The sequence below is a fragment of the Mercenaria mercenaria genome, chromosome 11, assembly GCF_021730395.1.
Source record: "Mercenaria mercenaria strain notata chromosome 11, MADL_Memer_1, whole genome shotgun sequence".
NCBI classification, from domain to species: domain Eukaryota; kingdom Metazoa; phylum Mollusca; class Bivalvia; order Venerida; family Veneridae; genus Mercenaria; species Mercenaria mercenaria.
The window spans coordinates 54,405,773-54,429,176 of NC_069371.1; the positions used below are offsets into that span (position 1 = coordinate 54,405,773).

At 39.6% G+C, this 23,404-nt stretch overlaps 1 protein-coding gene across 1 annotated transcript in view; it reads right to left on the reverse strand.

Annotated features, from left to right (window-relative positions):
- The window catches only part of LOC123530999 (DNA-directed RNA polymerase I subunit RPA2-like), an 83,794-nt gene that overhangs the window by 2,023 nt on the left and 58,367 nt on the right, over nucleotides 1-23,404 (reverse strand). The window contains exons 23-29 of the mRNA XM_053517476.1: nucleotides 19,289-19,388; nucleotides 12,951-13,092; nucleotides 8,773-8,831; nucleotides 6,584-6,681; nucleotides 4,044-4,169; nucleotides 3,391-3,518; nucleotides 621-785 (exon numbers count right to left, since the gene is read on the reverse strand). Of these exons, the coding sequence (XP_053373451.1) occupies nucleotides 621-785; nucleotides 3,391-3,518; nucleotides 4,044-4,169; nucleotides 6,584-6,681; nucleotides 8,773-8,831; nucleotides 12,951-13,092; nucleotides 19,289-19,388 (818 nt within the window). The remainder of the gene's footprint in view (nucleotides 1-620; nucleotides 786-3,390; nucleotides 3,519-4,043; nucleotides 4,170-6,583; nucleotides 6,682-8,772; nucleotides 8,832-12,950; nucleotides 13,093-19,288; nucleotides 19,389-23,404) is intronic.

Genomic DNA, 23,404 nt, shown 5'->3' on the forward strand with positions numbered 1-23,404 from the left:
AAGAACAGTTTGCAATCCAATATACTTTCATAAGCTAGCTAATACAGAACAAATTATGATTTGAATGTCAGACTCCAAGAAAGTTAAAAAGCTGTCACTTTAGTAATACCTGTTTCAGACAGAACTCAAACCTTCAACCTGTCCATTGTGGGACAGGCACCTAATCCATTACGCAAACAGCTTGATGGCAACATACTGGCAACTTGAAAAAATTGTAACTAAATGATAGTATTGAAATAAATCTTTATTTGGAAATGAACAGGTTTAAACCAATGCTTACCACAGGAAATGAACAGGTTTTAACCAATGCTTACCATAGGAAATGAACAGGTTTAAACCAATGCTTACCATAGGAAATGAACAGGTTTAAACCAATGCTTACCATAGGAAATGAACAGGTTTAAACTAATGCATACCATAGGAAATGAACAGGTTTAAACCAATGCTCACCACAGGAAATGAACAGGTTTAAACCAATGCATACCACAGGAAATGAACAGGTTTAAACCAATGCATACCATAGGAAATAAACAGGTTTAAACCAATGCTTACCATAGGAAATGAACAGGTTTAAACCAATGCCTATCATAGGAAATGAACAGGTTTAAACCAATGCTTACCATAGACTTATCTGAGCAGTTGAGAAGCCTGTCTTGAAGCAGGAATGATGTTCCATGAGAGATCAAGGCATCTCGTTCCATTTCCCCAAATCTTACACCACCACCTCTCTTTCGTCCCTTTACTGGCTGGTATGTGACTTGATCTACAGGTCCTGTTGTTCTTACCTACATCATAACCAATAAATTTGTTAAATGTTTCTGTATGTATTAGTAAACCACCAAAGGTGATTGATACCTGCAGACGCCACTTTGATACAGACAAGAGGGTCATGATGACCCTATATCGCTTACCTGTTACACCTGGCCTTGGAATCATCAAGATAAATGTTCTGACCAAGTTTCATGAAGACAGGGTCATAAATGTGGCCTCTACAGTGTTAACAAGCTGTTCCTTTGAGTGGTGACCTTGTTTTTGACCCCACATGACCTGTTTCGAATCTGACAAAGGAATCATCAAGATAAACATTCTTACCAAGTTTCATGAAGATAGGGTCAAAGATATGGCCTCTAGAGTGTTAACAAGCATTTCCTTTGATTTAAGCAGGTGACCTACTTTTTGACCCCACATGAGTCAGTTTTGAATTTGGCCTAGAAATCATCAAGATGAACATTCTGACCAAGTTTCATGAAGATACGGTCATAAATGTGGCCTCAAGTGTGTTAACAAGCTTTTCCTTTCATTTGACCTTGTGACCTAGTTTTTGACCCCATATGACCCAGTTTTGTGTATGACATAGGAATCATCAACATAAAAACTCTGACCAAGTTTCAAGAAGATAGGGTCATAAATATGGCCTCTAGTGTTAACAAGCTTTTCCTTTGATTTGACCTGGTGACCTAGTTTTTGACCCCACATGATCCAGTTTCGATCTTGGCCTAGAGGTCATCAAGATCAACATTCTGTGCAAGTTTGTTAATAATCAAACAATAACTGAAATCTCTATATGGCTGCAAAAAAAACAAAATAGCAAATTTTGGCCCTTTAAGGGCCATAACTCTGGAACCCATGAGTGGATCAGGTCAGTTTTCGAAAAAAACCAGATATTATGCCAGTACAAGTTGTGTGCATATATTTTAATCATCAATTGCAAAATGTGGTCTCTATCTTGTTCACAAGCCAGAAATAGCAAATTTTGGCCCTTTAAGGGGCCATATCTCTGGAACCCATGATGGGATCTGGTTAGTTTTCAAAAAAAAAAAAAAAAAAAAAAAAAAGATATTACGCCAATACAAGTTGTGTGCAAGTTTGATTAAAGTTGATTGCAAAATTTGGTCTCTATCGTGTTCACAAGCAAAAAATAGCAAACTTTGGCTCTTTAAGGAGCCATAACTCTCGAACACATGATGGGGTCTGGCCAGTTTTAGAAAGGAACCGAGATATTATGCCAATACAAGTTGTGTACAAATTTGATTAAAACTGATTGCAAAATGTGGTCTCTATTGTGTTCACAAGCCAAAAATAGCAAGTTTTGGCCCTTTAAGGGGCCATAACTCTTGAACCCATAATGGGATCTGGCCAATTTTCGAAAGGAACCGGAATTATGCCAAGACAAGTTGTGTGCAAGTTTGATTAAAACTGATTGCAAAATGTGGTCTCTATCGTGTTCTCAAGAAATTGTTGACAGAAGACGACAGACGACCACAAAAGCTCACCTTGTCACTACATGACAGGTGAGCTAAGAAATGAATTGTTGCGATCATAAGCTTTGATCTTTAAATGTGACCTTGATCTGGAACCTGAGATGTGCCTTCTAAATGTTATCTGGTGAAAATCCTTCCAGCAGTCAAGAAGAGATGGAGCAGACACAAATTTGAGCTACTTGATCTTTTGACCCAAAATTGTGACCTTGACCTTGGACCTAGTGACCTGGGTTGTGCACTATGCATATTTTCTTGATGAGATTAATAAGTGATGCAAGTTTCATGAAAATCTTCCATGCAGTTAAAAAGATTTGAGTTGACATGAATTACAGACAGGTGGATGGCCAAATTACTCTAATATAGCCCTATTAACACTTCGTTTGTTTGTTTGTTTTGGGGTTAATGCCGTTTTTCAACAGTATTTCAGTCATATAACGGCGGGCAGTTAACCTAACTAGTGTTCCTGGATTCTGTACCAGTACAAACCTGTTCTCCGCAAGTAACTGCCAACTTCCCCACATGAATCAGAGGTGGAGGACTAATGATTTCAGACACAATGTCGTTTATCAAATAGTCACGGAGAACATACGCCCCGCCCAAGGATCGAACTCGCGACCCTGCGATCTGTAGACCAACGCTCTTACCTACTGAGTAAGCGGGCGGGCTATTAACACTTCGTATCTGGGGGTATAAATGTAACACTTAGCTGATGCAGTAATCATCAGATAATATCTTATGGTTATTAAACCATTTACCCCACCCCCATTTTGTTGGTCTTATATCTTCCATCCACCCACCATCAAGGAAATGCAAGTTATTTGAAGAAGACTTGAAATAAGGAAACTAAACATGAAGTTGTTTTTTGTTCATAGGGAATGAATAAATTGCCTGGCACAACCACAGAGTGGGGTACTCTCCCATGAAGCATAGAAAAATAATGGTATAACATACAAAGTCAAAATCATGCAATTAAACTGGAAAACAGAACAACACAATTTATACAGAACATTTTATCTAGAGAAAGTATCTACTGAGCCCCAGTCTGCAGGTAACATAAGTGTCCCTACCCTGCCTCAACTCATCAACCACTAATGTAAAGAAATTAATAGATACGAAAGCTGATTTATACCTGAAATTTATCTGACACCATATGTCTAAGCCTCTGGTAGTACACCACACCCATGAAGATACTGGCCTCTAACTCCCTGCCATCTATTCCACTGTAAAATCTCTCTGTACCATGGTAGTTATAGCCAGCTGAAAAACAAAACAGAAAATTGTGTTAAAAAGTAAAAGAAATGAGCCTCAATCAGATAAATTTAACCATACTGAAGTTTTTAATTTAGAAACACCATTAAAAGAAGTTCACAGCTCAGTCTTAAATTGTGTTTACATGCACTAAACAGACTCGAGCTGTCACTAAATGTGATTCATACACCAACTAAAAGCCTTCTTTGAAATGGTAATAAATAATACTCATTGTATTTTTTTGAATACTGCCCACTGTACCTTTTTAATGTTCAGTCTACCAGATAATTTTACATTTATTCAAGGAAGAGTTATGGTTCTTGTTTGAAAATTTTCATGCCATGGTTATTGCTCTTCTGCTCTTCCTTTCCATTCATCTTTCACCTTAAATTCCCTACAGTCCAGTTTAAATTACTACCTTAAGCTCATCAGGCAGATTTAGTACCAGATGAGCACTGTACAGCAATGCATGCTGTGAGGTAAGCATAGAATTCAGCATTTAACACTTTAAATATGTAATATAAAACAATATACCTTTAACTAACATGTTTCCAAAGTGGTCAATGGCAGGGTCATCCTCTGAGAACTGGAATGGTGTAGCATCATAACAATGTCCGTATGATGCTGCAGATTTGCCTGCCATACTCTCTATCATCATCCCTATAAAATACAGGTAGACATTCACATTTAAGGGAAAGGGTGATGTAGATATTCATCTCTATTCCTTGTAGGTTCAAGCCAAGAACAGAGCATGGCTGAGTCTCTTAATTTGACACCAATGCCGGGTTTTCAAAGGAAGCATACTCCAGTCTTCCCTGAGATAGTATACATAAGTCTCGATGTAAAACTCAACCACAATTTTGTTCTGTAAGAAACTAAGCTTATATGTACTACCCCATGTAAAATCTTACCTTTCAAAGAAACTTGCTGTAACCAGGAGATTAATAATATCTGTCATGTGTTTACGAATCGGATAGAAATATCCATCCCGAGCAGGGCTCCGGAAATTTTGATAACTCAATCGGTCCGAAACGAAAATCCTGACATCGGCGCTACCCTACCCACCGCATTCCCAATATTACATATTTTGTAAAACGTGATAGGGTAAAGAAATAAGCATGTCATGCATTAAAACTGAGTTACCAGTCACCGCGCGTTACCATACAATGAAGACAGTTATTCACTGTTATGTGTGATCGTTACTTTGTTTAAATTTCGATGTTTTTCCGAGATAATACAAGGCATTGACACCGTGTGCGTAACTAGTCTAAAAGCCAACGCACGTGACTTCGATACCGTATACACGGCAGATTCTTTATGATGTTTCCTCATTCTTTGACGGAATTTTATAAAATACAATGCGTCAAAGTGAGTTACACGACACATATTCTCTGCTAAACAGCCTCAGTATTTAAAGAATACTCTGCCGCGGACCGCATGTGTACGTTATCTGAACGCTGAGATCGAATTTCCCGCATGTATAGTACCAAAACGTCACGCGGGTTGGCCACGGATATTTCATTTCACTTACGTTGTACTTCAGTAAGCAACTACATTTTATAAAGTTATATGTTCTCTTCTGATGTAAACAAAATTTCATTTCGAAACGCTTTTTAAAAGACCGGTTTGATAAACAGTGCCACTCCGGTTTTCTTTATCATTCGTGGTTGCCCATCCATTTTTTTTCTTTTTTGTACAGTCGGGTTGCAAAGACGATTTTCTGCATTTGTTTCAACTGGAGCCCCAACAAATGAATCATGTAATTTTTTCAAATCATGTAATTATAAAAATTATTTTTATCGGTTTTCTGTGTGATGTCTCATTAAATCAAAGACCTATAATGTACAATTATAGCTCTTTGATTAAATGCAGCGACCATTTGTTTGTTACCGTGATCAAACATAGCCTTTTGAAATAAACCATCCGTCGGATTCTAAATAAAAGAAGTGGATCCCCGTCGAAATGATTTGGATCCAGTCAGAAACGTTAGGAAACCAGTCAAAAATGTTTAATACACCGCAGTCGGCTGTCTGCAAACATTAAAGGATGTGCTGCGCGAGCACTGATTGCGTCACGCGCTAATTACGGACCGATTATCAAAGTGACAATCAGACCGATTGACACGTTTATTGATTATCTGAAGGTGCGACCAACAATGTCCTACTTGGCAGGTGATCATGTATTGAGATATCAGACCGAAACTTATACTTTTCTCCATTTTTACGGGACTGATTTTTTTCGTAAATTCACTTCACGAATCGGTCTGAAATGTCAAAAATCCGTCCAAAACCGACAAACCGGCAAATTTCCGAAGCCCTGATCCCGAGGACACCTGTGCATTAGGCGGTAACGAGGCTAGCCAAGTTACCGACCATGCGCAGGTGGCCGAGGTAAACTCCTGACTGATATTTTTTCTTGCATATCATATACATTTAAGCTTTTCATTCTGACAGATTGTTTTTCTTACATACTTATTTTACAAATACCAGACAGAAATACTTTCTTTGTAGCACTCTTTCTCATAGGAGAGTATGTACACAAAGTGCGGGAAATTAACGTCTGTAAGCAGTGACGCACAATAACAAAGTACCACTTTAGTTTTATCATTTGTAGCATAACGGTGTGTTCTTAGGTAAAACAACGTATTTTGAATCGAGAGATATATTAGGAATGGGGAGAAACTATCAAGGTACCTGATTTTTTCATGCTTTACATGAACAATATATAATTAATGCATGAATCGCTAGTTGTCATTAACAGCAAGAGAGTCATCTGGCATGGGGGGTGCCAGATGGGTTTTGCCGGTATGTGTAAAATCACCGGAAACGCCAGTTCGATGTGCAAGAAATGAAGTTACTGAGTTTGGAGACCAGTCTCAAACTGCAGCCTTACCATTGGTTGCTTTCTAGTCTGTGCTCAGAAACAACCAATCAAATAAAAGGAGTTTTGAGAGTGGTGTTGACAGTCAGTTTTACAATACAGTTCCCATTTCACACTCCTTAAACATATACCTCTAACAACCAACAACTGTCCAGTGCAAAACAGCAATTTTGTCTGTCTGAAATATGACTCACCAATGGTCATTCTAGAAGGGTAGCCATGGGGATTGAAGATAATATCTGGAGTCATTCCACTCTCAGTGAATGGCAGGTTTTCTACGGGGTACATCATACTGAAAACAAGCAAACTTCATTGAGTAAGTACTACACTTGATAAGTACTGTATAGAAGTTAGACTTAAACTTCAGTGAATAAGTACAGCATTAAAGTTAGACAAAAACTTCAGCGAATAAGTGCAGCATTAAGGTTAGACATAAACTTCAGTGAGTAAGTGCAGCATTAAGGTTAGACATAAACTTCAGTGAGTAAGTGCAGCATTAAGGTTAGACATAAACTTCAGTGAGTAAGTGCAGCATTAAGGTTAGACATAAACTTCAGTGAGTAAGTGCAGCATTAAGGTCACTATTAAGGTTAGACATAAACTTCAGTGAGTAAGTACCGCATTAAAGTTAGACATAAACTTCAGTGACATAAAGTTCAGTGAGTAAGTACCGCATTAAGGTTAGACATAAACTTCAGTGAGTAAGTACCGCATTAAGGTTAGACATAAACTTCAGTGAATAAGTACAGCATTAAGGCTAGACATAAACTTCAGTGAGTAAGTGCAGCATTAAGGTTAGACATAAACTTCAGAGAGTAAGTACAGCATGAAGGTTAGACATAAACTTCAGTGAGTAAGTGCAGCATTAAGGTTAGACATAAACTTCAGTGAGTAAGTGCAGCATTAAGGTTAGACATAAACTTCAGTGAATAAGTACAGCATTAAGGCTAGACATAAACTTCAGTGAGTAAGTGCAGCATTAAGGTTAGACATAAACTTCAGAGAGTAAGTACAGCATGAAGGTTAGACATAAACTTCAGTGAGTAAGTGCAGCATTAAGGTTAGACATAAACTTCAGTGAGTAAGTGCAGCATTAAGGTTAGACATAAACTTCAGTGAATAAGTGCAGCATTAAAGTTCAGTTAAAAAGTGCAGCATTAAGGTTAGACATAAACTTCAGTGAGTAAGTGCAGCATTAAGGTTAGACATAAACTTCAGTGCGTAAGTGCAGCATTAAGGTTAGACATAAACTTCAGTGAATAAGTGCAGCATTAAAGTTCAGTTAAAAAGTGCAGCATTAAGGTTAGACATAAACTTCAGTGAGTAAGTGCAGCATTAAGGTTAGACATAAACTTCAGTGAGTAAGTGCAGCATTAAGATTAGACATAAACTTCAGTGAACAAGTGCAGCATTAAGGTTAGACATAAACTTCAGTGAATAAGTACAGCATTAAAGTTAGACATAAACTTCAGTGAGTAAGTACAGCATTAAGGTTAGACATAAACTTCAGTGAATAAGTGCAGCATTAAAGTTCAGTTAAAAAGTGCAGCATTAAGGTTAGACATAAACTTCAGTGAGTAAGTGCAGCATTAAGGTTAGACATAAACTTCAGTGAGTAAGTGCAGCATTAAGGTTAGACATAAACTTCAGAGTAAGTACAGCATTAAGGTTAGACATAAACTTCAGTGAATAAGTACAGCATTAAGGTTAGACATAAACTTCAGTGAGTAAGTACAGCATTAAGGTTAGACATAAACTTCAGTGAATAAGTACAGCATTAAGGTTAGACATAAACTTCAGTGAGTAAGTACAGCATTAAGGTTAGACATAAACTTCAGTGAGTAAGTACCACATTAAAGTTAGACATAAACTTGTGTTAAAAAGTAGTCAGACTTCATTAGCTCCAACTCGACAAGACGGGTAAACTTTGTTTGAGTTATTAGTAGTTTGAGCCATCTAAAAATTTACATTATACAGGGATTTTGCCTGGACCTGACAATGAGTTTGAGCAAAGGAAGTCTGATTGTACTACAGTAAGTTAGACATAAATTGCAGTAAATAAGTACATCATGTCAGACATAATCTTCAGTGAATAAGTACTATACTGGGTTATGCATGAACTTCGGTGAATACGTACTTGATTATGTTAGGCATAAACTTCAACATTAACGAAAGACACATGGAAATCCATTTTGCAAATGATAAAAAGCTGACACAACAATAACAGTTGAAAAGCATGTTAAGTTGTAAATACATATTTCATGAGATGATTTTCTAAACTCCTTAAAGCATTTCTGATTTTGGACACCGAAACATTCATTTGGAACCACTACATGTCTACTTCATTTACAAACTAATGAATGTTGTAGTACTCAGAACTTACCTGCATACACCTTTCTGACCATGCCTACTAGCAAACTTGTCTCCAATAATTGGATTTCTCTGAAAAAATCATAAAAAATTAACTGATTATCATGGTAAGAATTCCTAGTCGCACCAACCTAAATATCTGCATTTATTCACTGATGAAAGATGTGACTTATTCTAAAAACAATACCAGAATGCCCAAATCAGACATAACTTCATTTACACAATTAGTATAATGTGGCTGGGTGTGAGCCATGGAGGACATGCTCTCTTGTTGGTTAGATATCTTTCCTGACCGGTTTCGTTTAGCAGTTGTGAACTTCTTCAGAGGACTTGACCGTAATGACTAGGCAAGTTTGGTTTGTATTATGAGCAGTGTGACGCTGCATTCTGCTTATATACTCTCTGGTGCCGGTGCTGGAGCCAGAGCCGGTATGAGGCCCGTTTTTGCTTTTACATGGATTTCTGGGATACTCCTGGTGCCGGCTTGGTGCCAGTTTCTATTTTTAGCAATGCTGTGGTGCTGGTAGTGATCTATTTTTAGGTGGTGCCGGTATGGTGTCGGTTTTAATCTATTTTTAGATTTTCAGATCGCTGCCGGTGGTGCAGTTATCTATTTTTAGTGGTGCCGGTATGGTGTCGGTTTTAATCTACTTTTAGATTTTTAGATCGATGCCGGTGGTGCCAGTAATGATCTTTTATTGGTGGAGCTGGTATGGCGCAAGTTATATTTGATCGTGGGCAAATTTGATCAAGAGAATGGGGAAAACGTATTTTACGCAAACAGGACACTTATCTTGGATTTAGCTTAATTTTTATTCTGCAGTTTTTTTCAGGGCAAGATGAATGCATAGTTCAGTACTGCAAGGCTGGTGTACAGCTTCTCCACATGTCTCTCTGGCATGGCGACTTGTTTGAAAATCAGTTATATTTTGTTACTGTTCAGTTCGTCTTCTACATGTATATACATGATATAGTCTAGTTTTTAATGTTTCCCCCTGATTTCTATGAGGAGTCTAGTAGTTAAATATAAGATGTAACAGGTAATACTCTTGGATCCACGAGCTTCGTACTCTCAACCCAGTAGGGATCAATATTTACAGACAGGATGGAAATACTCGGCCATTTCATTTACTCATTTACACAACTCTTCATTTCTCGAAAGTTAATTCATGGTGACAAGAAAAACATATTCCTAACTTAAAAATATTAATATTCATAAATTTAATGTCATCTGTAAGCAAACAAGAGCTGTCTGATGACAACGCGCTTTACTATTCGAAGAATTGATTGAAGAATGGGGTCAAAATATGAACACAGATATTCAGATAAAAGAAAACAGGAGGGGCATGATGACCCCGGATCACTCACCTGAGTAATAGGAGCTACATGTTTCAAATGTCAAACTGATGATTTTTAGAAATTATTTGGAGATTTTCTGATGTACAATCAAGTAACCCCTGGGGCTGGGTCAATTTGACCCTGGGGGGGTCAAGATTTGAACAACTTTTGTAGAGGTCCACTAGGCAATGCTACATGTCAAATATCTAAGCTCTAGGCCTTCTGGTTTATTTTTAGAAAATTTTGAAGATTTTTCTATGTACAATCAGGTAACCCCATGGGGCTGGGTCAATTTGATCCCGGGGGTCATGATTTAAATAAACTTTGTAGAAGTCTACTAGGCAATGCTACATGTCAAATATCTAAGATCTAGGCCTTCTGGTTTATTTTTAGAAAATTTTTGAAGATTTTCCTATGTAAAATCAAGTGACCCCTGGGGCAGGTCACTTGACCCAAGGGGTCATGATTTGAACAAATTTTGTAGAGGTCCACTAGGCAATGCTACATGTGAAATATCTAAGCTCTAGGCCTTCTGATTTATTTTTAGAAAAATTTTGAAGATTTTCCTATGTAAAATCAAGTGACCCCTGGGGCGGGATCAATTTGACCCCGGAGGTCATGATTTGAACAAATTTTGTAAAAGTCTACTACGCAATGCTACATGTCAAATATCTAAGATCAAACACTTTACACAAAATATGAACCGGTACGAAAAACTTAACCAAGATTTCTCAGTAGAAAGGGGCCATAATTCAGCCAAAATTCTTCATGGAGTTATGTACATTTGCCTATAACTGGACATGGTGATGGTAAACAGGTGTTGAAAGTTTGAAAGCTTTATCTCAAAAGAATTTGTCAAAATATATTCTGGTACGAAAAACTTAACCAAGATTTCTAAGTCAAAAAGGGCCATAGTTCAGCCAAAGTCCTTGATGGGGTTATGTACTCTTGATTATTACTGGACATGATGATGGTAAAGAAGTGTTGAAAGTTTCAAAGCTTTATCTCAAAAGAATTTGTCAAAATATGAACTGGTACGAAAAACTAAACCATGATTTCTAAGTCAAAAGGGGCCATAATTCAGCCAAAATCCTTGATGGAGTTATGTGCTCTTGCCTATAACTGGCCATGGTGATGGTAAACAAGTGTTGAAAGTTTCAAAGCTTTTCAAAACATCCATGTTGAGTGGCCAACACCTGAACCACTAGACTACAACATCCACATTGAGTGGCCAACACCTGAACCACTAGACTACAAAATCCGCATTGAGAGGCCAACACTTGAACCACTAGACTACAACATCCACGTTGAGGGCCAACACCTGAACCACTAGACTACAACATCCGCGTTGAGTGGCCAACACCTGAACCACCAGACTACAACATCCACATTGAGTGGCCAACACCTGAACCACTAGACTACAACATCCACATTGAGTGGCCAACACCTGAACCACTAGACTACAAAATCCGCATTGAGAGGCCAACACCTGAACCACTAGACTACAACATCCACGTTGAGGGCCAACACCTGAACCACTAGACTACAACATCCGCGTTGAGTGGCCACACTGAACCACCAGACTACAACATCCACATTGAGTGGCCAACACCTGAAGCACTAGACTACAACATCCACATTGAGTGGCCAACACCTGAACCACTAGACTACAAAATCCGCATTGAGAGGCCAACACCTGAACCACTAGACTACAACATCCACGTTGAGGGCCAACACCTGAACCACTAGACTACAACATCCGCGTTGAGTGGCCAACACCTGAACCACCAGACTACAACATCCACATTGAGTGGCCAACACCTGAAGCACTAGACTACAACATCCACATTGAGTGGCCAACACCTGAACCACTAGACTACAAAATCCACATTGAGAGGCCAACACCTGAACCACTAGACTACAACATCCGCATTGAGAGGCAAACACCTGAACCACTAGACTACAACATCCACGTTGAGGACCAACACCTGAACCACTAGACTACAACATCCGCGTTGAGTGGCCAACACCTGAACCACTAGACTACAACATCCACGTTGAGGGCCAACACCTGAACCACTAGACTACAACATCCACATTGAGTGGCCAACACCTGAACCACTAGACTACAACATCCGCATTGAGAGGCCAACACCTGAACCACTAGACTACAACATCCACGTTTAGGGCCAACACCTGAACCACTAGACTACAACATCCACGTTGAGGGCCAACACCTGAACCACTAGACTACAACATCCACGTTGAGGGCCAACACCTGAACCACTAGACTACAACATCCACGTTGAGTGGCCAACACCTGAACCACTAGACTACAACATCCACGTTGAGGGCCAACACCTGAACCACTAGACTACAACATCCACGTTGAGGGCCAACACCTGAACCACCAGACTACAAAATCCGCATTGAGAGGCCAACACCTGAACCACTAGACTACAACATCCACGTTGAGGGCCAACACCTGAACCACCAGACTACAACATCCACATTGAGTGGCCAACACCTGAACCACTAGACTACAATATCCACGTTGAGGGCCAATACCTGAACCACTAGACTACAACATCCACATTGAGTGGCCAACACCTGAACCACTAGACTACAAAATCCGCATTGAGAGGCCAACACCTGAACCACTAGACTACAACATCTGCGTTGAGGGCCAACACCTGAACCACTAGACTACAACATCCACGTTGAGTGGCCAACACCTGAACCACCAGACTACAACATCCACGATGAGTGGCCAACACCTGAACCACCAGACTACAACATCTACGTTGAGTGGCCAACACCAGACCACTACATCATCATTATATATGTACTCACATTGATTCTAAGCATAATGGCAACTTTTGATTTGCCACTGGTTCCAGTATCATTTCCTAGCAACTTGATGTGTTCTACATAGGCTGGTTCCTGGTTCTTGTATAATCTTACAGACTCCTCACCACTTTGTGTATTCACATAACTAGAAAATAAAAATCCATAATTGTATTTCAAATATCATACTGTCCTTTCACTTTAAAATACTACATTTACATGCCCTTATTCAGAAGTAAATAACTTGAAAATAAGAAAGAAAGCATGTTTTATTGTAAACTTAAAGATCACTGTTCTCATTCATCCAATTATGTTCCTATTTAGAGGTCAATAAAAACTTGAAACACCTATATGATTTAGTTTAAAACCAATTTATTTTAGCTAGATTATAAAGAAAATTCTAACTTAACTATGCTTTATGACTGATTCCTCGACTTCTGAACAATACTCAGTGTGGTAAGGATTTTAACAGGTAAATTCTGCCATCACCTAGATTTGAACCTACCACCTTCGGACCAAATTTCTGATGCTTAGATAATATCCATGCTTGACTTTTCTCAAAGCTTGACTCTGAATTAGAGCTTTGCCAGTAAATCTTTATAAAACTTAACCACAAACTTCTAAGTTAAAAAGGGGCATAACTCTGTCAAAATTCAAATCAAGAGTTAAAGGGATTGTTTCTACTGGTGTAGACTTCGATAGTAAATTTTTATTTTAAGTTTCAAGTCAAAAGCTTTGATAGAAACAGAGATATTTGACTTTATCAAAAACTTCAACCAAAAAATTCTAAGTTAAAACCGGGCATAACTCTGTCAAAATTCATATAAGAGTTATGGGGATTATTCTCCTGGTGTAGACTTTGATAGTAAATAACGATTTTAAGTTTCAAGTTGTCAATAGTTTTGATAGTAACAGAGATATTTGACTTTATCAAAAACTTTAACAAACAGCGACGCCTACGCCAGGGTGAGTGCAATAGCTTTACTTTTTCTTCGAAAAGCCAAGCTAACAAGAGGACCATGATGGTCCTGAATCGCTCACCTGTCCCCACATGACCCAGTTTTGAACTGAGTATGACGTTGTTTTTTCTATTATTTGACAGTGACCTAGTTTTTGTGCTCATGTGACCCAGTTTTGAACTTGACCTAGATATCATCATGATAAAAATTTTCATGAAGATCCATTGAAAAATATGGCCTCTAGAGAGGTCACAAGGTTTTTCTATTATTTGACCTAATGACCTAGTTTTTGAAGGCACGTCACCCAGTTTTGAACTTGACCTAGATATCATCAAGGTGAACATTCTCACTAATTATATTGAAGATCTCATGAAAAATATGGCCTCTAGAGAGGTCACAAGGTTTTTCTATTTTTATACCTACTGACCTAGTTTTTGACCGCATGTGACCCAGTTTCAAACTTTACCTAGATATCATGAAGGTGAACATTCAGATCAATTTTCATGAAGATCCATTGAAAAATATGGCCTCTAGAGGTCAAAAGGTTTTTCTATTTTTAGACCTACTGACCTAGTTTTTGACCGCAGTTGACCCAGTTTCGAACTTGAGCTAGATATCATCAAGATGAACATTCAAACCAAATTTCATACAGATCCCATGAAAAATATGGCCTCTAGAGAGATCACAAGGATTTTTTATTATTTGACCTACTGACCTAGTTTTTCAAGGCACGTAACCCAGTTTCGAACTTGGCCTAGATATCATCAAGGTGAACATTCTGACCAATTTTCATGAAGATCCATTCAAAAGTATGGCTTCCAGAGAGGTCAAAAGGTTTTTCTATTTTTAGACCTACTGACCTAGTTTTTGACCGCAGTTGACCCAGTTTTGAATTTGACCTAGATATCATCAAGATGAATATTCAGACCAACTTTCATACAGATCCCATGAAAAATATATCCTCTAGAGAGGTCAAAAGATTTTTTTATTATTTGACCTACTGACCTAGTTTTTGAAGGCCCATGACCCAGTTTTGAACTCAACCTAGATATCATCAAGATAAACATTCTGACTAAATTTCATGAAGATCCATTGAAAAGTATGGCGTCTAGAGAGGTCACAAAGTTTTTCTATTTTTAGACCTACTGACCTAGTTTTGGACCGCACGTAACCCAGTTTCGAACTTGACCTAGATATCATCAAGATGAACATTCTGACCAACTTTCATAAAGATCCCATGAAAAATGTGACCTCTAGAGTGGTCACAAGCAAAAGTTTACGGACGGACGGACAGACGTTGCGCAATCTCAAAAGCTCACCTTGTCACTTTGTGACATGTGAGCTAAAAATGTGTTCTGGGCAAAGTCACAGAGCCTCCACTTGAGTTTAACTAGAAGGAATGTTCTGATATGAGTTATGAAGTGTTTTCACCAGCAGTATGCTGTATGAGGTATACCACCAATATCACCTTCTCCAGCTAGACTAACCTGCAGTATACTGTATTATGCAAGATACACCTTTCTACTTGAGGTAAACCAGCAGCTAGGTACTACTCCCCTGCAGTATACTGTATTAGGCAAGATACACCTTTCTACTTGAGGTAAACTATCAGCCAGGTACGACTCCCCTGCAGTATACTGTATTAGGCAAGATACACCTTCCTACTTGAGGTAAACCATCAGCTAGGTACGACTCCCGTGGAGTGTACTGTATTAGGCAAGATACACCTTCCTACTTGAGGTAAACCATCAGCTAGGTATTCTGTATGAGACAAGTACACCTTTGTACTTGAGGTAAACCATCAGCTAGGTACGACTCCCCTGAAGAATACTGTATGAGGCAAGATACACATTCCTACTTGAGGTAAACTATCAGCCAGGTACGACTCCCCTGCAGTATGCTGTATTAGGCAAGATACACCTTCCTACTTGAGGTAAACCATCAGCTAGGTACGACTCCCCTGCAGTATACGGTATTAGGCAAGATACACCTTCCTACTTGAGGTAAACCATCAGCTAGGTATTCTGTATGAGGCAAGATACACCTTTGTACTTGAGATAAACCATCAGCTAGATACGACTCCCCTGAAGAATACTGTATGAGGCAAGATACATCTTCCTACTTGAGGTAAACTATCAGCTAGGTACGACTCCCCTGCAGTAGGCTGCATTAGGCAAGATACACGTTCCTACTTGAGGTAAACCATCAGCTAGGTACGACTCCCCTGCAGTATGCTGCATTAGGCAAGATACACCTTCCTACTTGAGGTAAACCATCAGCTAGGTACGACTCCCCTGCAGTATGCTGCATTAGGCAAGATACACCTTCCTACTTGAGGTAAACCATCAGCTAGGTACGACTCCCCTGCAGTATGCTGTATTAGGCAAGATACACCTTCTTACTTGAGGTAAACTATCAGCTAGGTACGACTCCCCTGCAGTAAGCTGCATTAGGCAAGATACACGTTCCTACTTGAGGTAAACCATCAGCTAGGTACGACTCCCCTGCAGTATGCTGCATTAGGCAAGATACACCTTCCAACTTGAGGTAAACTATCAGCTAGGTACGACTCCCCTGCAGTATGCTGCATTAGGCAAGATGCACGTTCTACTTGAGGTAAACCATCAGCTAGTACGACTCCCTGCAGTAAGCTGCATTAGGCAGATGCACCTTCTACTTGAGGTAAACCATCAGCTAGGTACGACTCCCCTGCAGTATGCTGCATTAGCAAGATACACGTTCCTACTTGAGGTAAAAAATCAGCTAGGTACGACTCCCTGAAGTATGCTGCATTAGGCAAGATACACCTTCCAACTTGAGGTAAACCATCAGCTAGGTACGACTCCCCTGCAGTATGCTGCATTAGGCAAGATACACCTTCCAACTTGAGGTAAACCATCAGCTAGGTACGACTCCCTGCAGTATGCTGCATTAGGCAAGATACACTTCCAACTTGAGGTAAACCATCAGTGGTACAAACTCCCTGCAGTATGTGCATTAGGCAAGATACACCTTCCAACTTGAGGTAAACCATCAGCTAGGTACGACTCCCCTGCAGTATGCTGTATTAGGCAAGATACACCTTCCAACTTGAGGTAAACTATCAGCTAGGTACAACTCCCCTGCAGTATGCTGTATTAGGCAAGATACACCTTCCAACTTGAGGTAAACTATCAGCTAGGTGTGACTACCCCCTCCTACTTGAAGTAAACTATCAGCTTGGTACGACTCCCCTGCAGTATGCTGTATTAGGCAAGATACACCTTCCTACTTGAGGTAAACTATCAGCCAGGTACGACTCCCCTGCAGTATGCTGTATTAGGCAAGATACACCTTTCTACATGAGGTAAACCATCAGCTAGGTACGACTCCCCTGCAGTATGCTGCATTAGGCAAGATACACCTTCCTACTTGAGGTAAACCATCAGCTAGGTACGACTCCCCTGCAGTAAGCTGCATTAGGCAAGATACACCTTCCTACTTGAGGTAAACCATCAGCTAGGTACGACTCCCCTGCAGTATGCTGCATTAGGCAAGATACACCTTCCTACTTGAGGTAAACCATTAGCTAGGTACGACTCCCCTGCAGTATGCTGTATTAGGCAAGATGCACCTTCCTACTTGAGGTAAACTATCAGCCAGGTATGACTACACCCTCCTACTTGAGGTAAACCATTAGCTAGGTACGACTGCCCTGCAGTTTGCTGCATTAGGCAAGATACACCTTCCTACTTGAGGTAAACCATCAGCTAGGTACGACTCCCCTGCAGTATGCTGCATTAGCCAAGATACACCTTCCTACTTGAGGTAAACCATCAGCTAGGTACGACTCCCCTGCAGAATGCTGTTTTAGGCAAGATACACCTTCCTACCTGAGGTAAACCATCAGCTAGGTACGACTCCCCTGCAGTATGTTGCATAAGGCAAGATACACCTTCCTACTTGAGGTAAACCATCAGCTAGGTACGACTCCCCTGCAGTATGCTGCATTAGGCAAGATACACCTTCCTACTTGAGGTAAACTATCAGCTAGGTATGACTACACCCTCCTACTTGAGGTAAACCATCAGCTAGGTACGACTCCCCTGCAGTATGCTGCATTAGGCAAGATGCACCTTCCTACTTGAGGTAAACCATCAGCTAGGTACGACTCCCCTGCAGTATGCTGCATTAGGCAAGATGCACCTTCCTACTTGAGGTAAACCATCAGCTAGGTACGACTCCCCTGCAGTATGCTGCATTAGGCAAGATGCACCTTCCTACTTGAGGTAAACCATCAGCTAGGTACGACTCCCCTGCAGTATGTTGCATTAGGCAAGATACACCTTCCTACTTGAAGTAAACCATCAGCTAGGTACGACTCCCCTGCAGTATGCTGCATAAGGCAAGATACACCTTCCTACTTAAGGTAAACCATCAGCTAGGTACGACTCCCCTGCAGTATGCTGCATTAGGCAAGATACACCTTCCTACTTGAGTAAACTATCAGCTAGGTATGACACACCTCTACTTGAGGTAAACCATCAGCTAGGTACGACTCCCTGCAGTATGCTGCATTAGGCAAGATGCACCTTCCTACTTGAGGTAAACCATCAGCTAGGTACGACTCCCCTGCAGTATGCTGCATTAGGCAAGATGCACCTTCCTACTTGAGGTAAACCATCAGCTAGGTACGACTCCCCTGCAGTATGCTGCATTAGGCAAGATGCACCTTCCTACTTGAGGTAACCATCAGCTAGTACGACTCCCCTGCAGTATGCTGTATTAGGCAAGATGCACCTTCCTACTTGAGGTAAACCATCAGCTAGGTACGACTCCCTGCAGTATGCTGCATTAGGCAAGATACACCTTCCTACTTGAGGTAAACCATTAGCTAGGTACGACTCCCTGCAGTATGCTGCATTAGGCAAGATACACCTTCCTACTTGAGGTAAACCATCAGCTAGGTACGACTCCGTTGCAGTATGCTGCATTAGGCAAGATACACCTTCCTACTTGAGGTAAACCATCAGCTAGGTACGACTCCCCTGCAGTATGCTGCATTAGGCAAGATACACCTTCCTACTTGAGGTTACCAAGCTAAGTATGATGCTGTATTTCATCAGAGATATCTTCCTATGTTAGATACACAAGCTAGGTATGACTCACCCAAAGTATACTACATAAACCAGAATACACTTTCCTACATTAGGTAGCCCATCAATGTCAACTTACCCAGCTGAATACAACCCATCTGTAGTGCACTGTATTAGGCAGAATAATCCTTCCTACATAAGACTGATAACCAATATCAGCCTCCCCTGCCAGGTATGACTCACCTGTAACATGCAGTTCCAGGCAGGATACACTTTCCTATATGAAGTACACAAGCTATGTATGACTTACCTGTAGTACACTGTGTTAGGCATGATACACCTTCCTATATAAGGTAGACCATCAATATCAACTTCCCCATTCAGGTATGACTTGCTTGTAACTGAAGCAGCTGCAGTAACAAACATTTGTGTGAATGTTTATGGTGATATCAAACATCTCAGGGAATGTTCAAAACATGATTTACACGATTTTTGTTTTAGGTGACACCCACACATTTCAGTAAGGCCCTCTAAATTTCTTTTTTTACTCTTTAACCCAGACAATTTAGTTGAAGAGCTAATTCCACACTTACCACACATTTACATCTAATTCTTGTTGAATTACCATAGACTAAACTAGATGTGTGTGCAAAGGACACAGGTGCCCCCACTTCCTGTCACTGTATATGGTTACATAACTCCAGGTGAAGTACTTTTTAAGATATATGCAACACAAACTTTTAAGCACTTCAAGTGTATTTTACACTAAATCAAGGACCATAACTCTGGTCTGGCTGAGTGAATTCCCAGTCAGAACAGCAGGTGCACAACTTCACATGCAACAAAAGCCTATGCTATTATGCATATTTTTGACTTAATGAAGAGCCATAACTCTGGTCTGACTGACAGAAAGCCCAAAACAATACCCCCAGTAACTTCACATGCTGAATAATTTTCCTGTTATGTTTCATGACTCTATGTCAAATTCACTTTAAGATATGTGTGACATAATATTTTATATCCTTTTATGCATATTTTTGGCTAAGTCAAGGACCATAACTCTGGTCTGACATAATGAAATCTCTAACAAAATCCAAGGTGCACAACTTCACATGCTGAATAATATTCCATCCTAGGTCACATACTTTTTGAGATACATATGATACAAACTTAAAGGCCCTTTTTGAATATTTTTTTTTACTAATTCAAGGGCCATAACTCTCGGTTGGCCTTGTTTCATCCCAATTAAAACATATGGTACAAAACTTCCCACGCTGAATAACAATCCTGTGAAGTTTGATAACCCTGAATCAAATACTTCTTGAGATATGCTCAACAAATTAGGGCAGATGGACAAACAAGGGCAACTCTTAGTGCTCCCCAAACAAACAAGAGGGCCATGGTGGCCCTATATCGCTCACCTGAGTACCATTGCTCTTAATGATAAGATCAAGTTTAACATAGATCACATAGGCATACACATTAAATATCATCAGGATAAATATTTTCTTGTAACAGTCCCTTCTGACCTATTGGTCACTAGTCAGGGCCAATCTCCAAACCAAGTTCGAGGGTCCTAGGCTCAAATGCTGCATTTTTGTACTAGCATGACTATTCCTTACCCTGGAAGACATAAATAACACTTATAACCAATCTCATTAGATGCTGCTGAGGTATATTCATTTACAAAAAATAAAGGGAGGTAATTTGTCATTAATTCAGTCAAATTTACCTACCCTGATTGTCCAAGTCCATCTGATGGCATAAATGAAATTTCATATCAGTATCTTCATTGGTTACTGAGATACACCCATTTTAATTTGAAACAAAGGGAGGTAATTTGACACAAAATCGGTCCATAGTTATCTACCCTGGTTGTCTCAGTCCAACTTATGACAATAATGAAATTTCAAATGAGTCCTATAAATACTTACTGATATAAATCCATTTTGATTACAAGAGGGCCATGATGGCCCTATATCGCTCACCTGTTATCATTGCACTTGAGGACAAGAAGGTCCTCAGAAAAAATATCTAAGTCCAAAGGACAGGAACAACGGAAAGAAATTTAACCAAAAAGAAAAACAAAATTCTTACAAGGTATAGATATGTCAAAATACACCTAAAAACTGGAGGTACCATCCATGTTGTACCACAGAAAAGTGGTCTCGGTTTTTCCCTACGGCCTATAATAAAAAAGTTACTAAAAATAGGCTATTTATAGTAACGTAAAAGGGAAGTAATTCAAAAGAAAATTAATGTAAGTTAATAAAAGAAGGATCTGCCAAATAAATCTGTTGACATAAATGAAATTTCAGATCAGTATCTTCAATAGTTACGGAGATATACCCATTTTAATTTGAAATAAAGGGAGGTAATTTGACATAAAATCAGTCCATAGTTATCTACCCTGATTGGCTCGGTCCAACTAATGACAATAATGAAATTTCAAATAAGTCCTGTAAGTATTTACTGAAATAAATCCATTTTGACTACAATCAGGGAGGTAATCAGATATAAAATAACTCTGGAAACTACGATTGGATCTGATTTGTCATGGAATCCACGATTTATTGTTGTTGAAGATATTTTGAAAGTTTTGTGCATCAAATAAAACCATAAATGAAGTCTCTATATGGCTGCAAAAGCCAAAATAGCCAATTTTGGACATTTAAGGGGCCATAACTCTGGAACCCATGATGGAATCTGGCCAGTTTAAGAAAGGAATCAAGATCTTGTGGTGATACAAGTTGTGTGCAAGTTTGGTTAAAATCAAATCATAAATGAAGTTGCTATTGTGCAGACAAGGTCAAAATAGCTAATTTTGGCCTTTTCAGGGGCCATAACTCTGGAACCCATTAGGGGATCTGGCCGGTTCAAGAAAGGAACTGAGATCTTATGGCAACACAAGTTTTGTGCAAGTTTGATTAAATTCAAATTATAAATGAAGCTGCTACTGTGCAGACAAGGGCAAAATAGCTAATTCTGGTCCTTTCAGGGGCCATAACTCTGGAACCCATAATGGAATCTGGCAAGTTCAAAAAAGGAACCAAGATCTTATGGTGATACAAGTTGTGTGCCAGTTTGGTAAAAATCAGATCATAAATAAAGCTGCTATAGTGCAGACAAGGTCAAAATAGCTGATTTTGGCTATTTCAGGGGCCATAACTCTGGAACCCATAATGGGATCTGGCCAGTTCAAGAAAGGAACCGAGATCTTATGGTGATACAAGTTGTGTGCAAGTTTGGTTAAAATAAAATCATAAATGAAACCACTATCGTGCAGACAAGAAATTGTTGACGGACGGACGCACGGACGGACGGACGGACGGACGCACGACGGACGACGGACGAAGGGTGATCACAAAAGCTCACCTTGTCACTATGTGACAGGTGAGCTAAAAATCAGGGGAGGTAATCAGATATAAAATAAGTGCATAGTGTCTAGGTCAACCTGATGACATACATTAAGTTTCAAAACCAATACCATCAATAGTTGCAGAGATATAACCATTTTATGGATAAGTGCTGACCTTGACCTCAATGTGTGACCTTGACCTTCAAGCAACGGGAACTGATATCTTATTGTGATTAAAGTTGTGTGCATGATTTTCTAAAGTTGAATGCAAAATGTGGCATCTATCATGTTCACAAGGTAAAAATTAACATATTTTGGCACTTTCAATGTTCATTCAGGGGCCATAACTCTAGAACCTATGACTGGATGTGACAGGTTTGGGTTAGGGTTAGAATTTGCAAGTTTGTATCAAATCAAACCAAAAACGAAGTCTCTATATGGCTGCAAAAGCCAAAATAGCAAAATTTGGCTCTTTAAGGGGCATAACTCTGGAACCCATAAAGGGATCTGGCCAGTTTCCAGGAACCAAGATATTATGCCAATACAAGTTGTGTGCAAGTTTGACAAAAGCTGATTGCAAGATAAGGTCTCTATTGTGTTCAAAAGCCAAAAATAGCAAATTTGGCCCTTAAAGGGGCTGTAACTCTGGAACCCATGACGGCATCTGGCAAGTTTTCGAAAGGAATCAAGATATTATGCCAATACAAGCTGTGTGCAAGTCTTATTGAAGTTGATTGCAAAAAGTGGTCTCTATCACGTTCACAAGCAAAAAATAGCAAAGTTTGGCCCTTTAAGGGGCAATAACTCTAGAACCCATAAAGGGATCTGGCCAGTTTTCGAAAGGAACCGAGATATTATGCCAATACAACTTGTGTGCAAGTTTAATTAAAGTTGATTGCAAAATGTGGTCTCTTTTGTGTTCACAACCAAAAATAGTAAATTTTGGCCCTTTAAGGGGCCATAACTCTGGAACCCATGTTGGGATCTGGCCAGTTTTCGAAAGGAACCGAGATATTATGCCAATACAAGTTGTGTGCAAGCTTGATTAAAATTGATTGCAAACTGTGG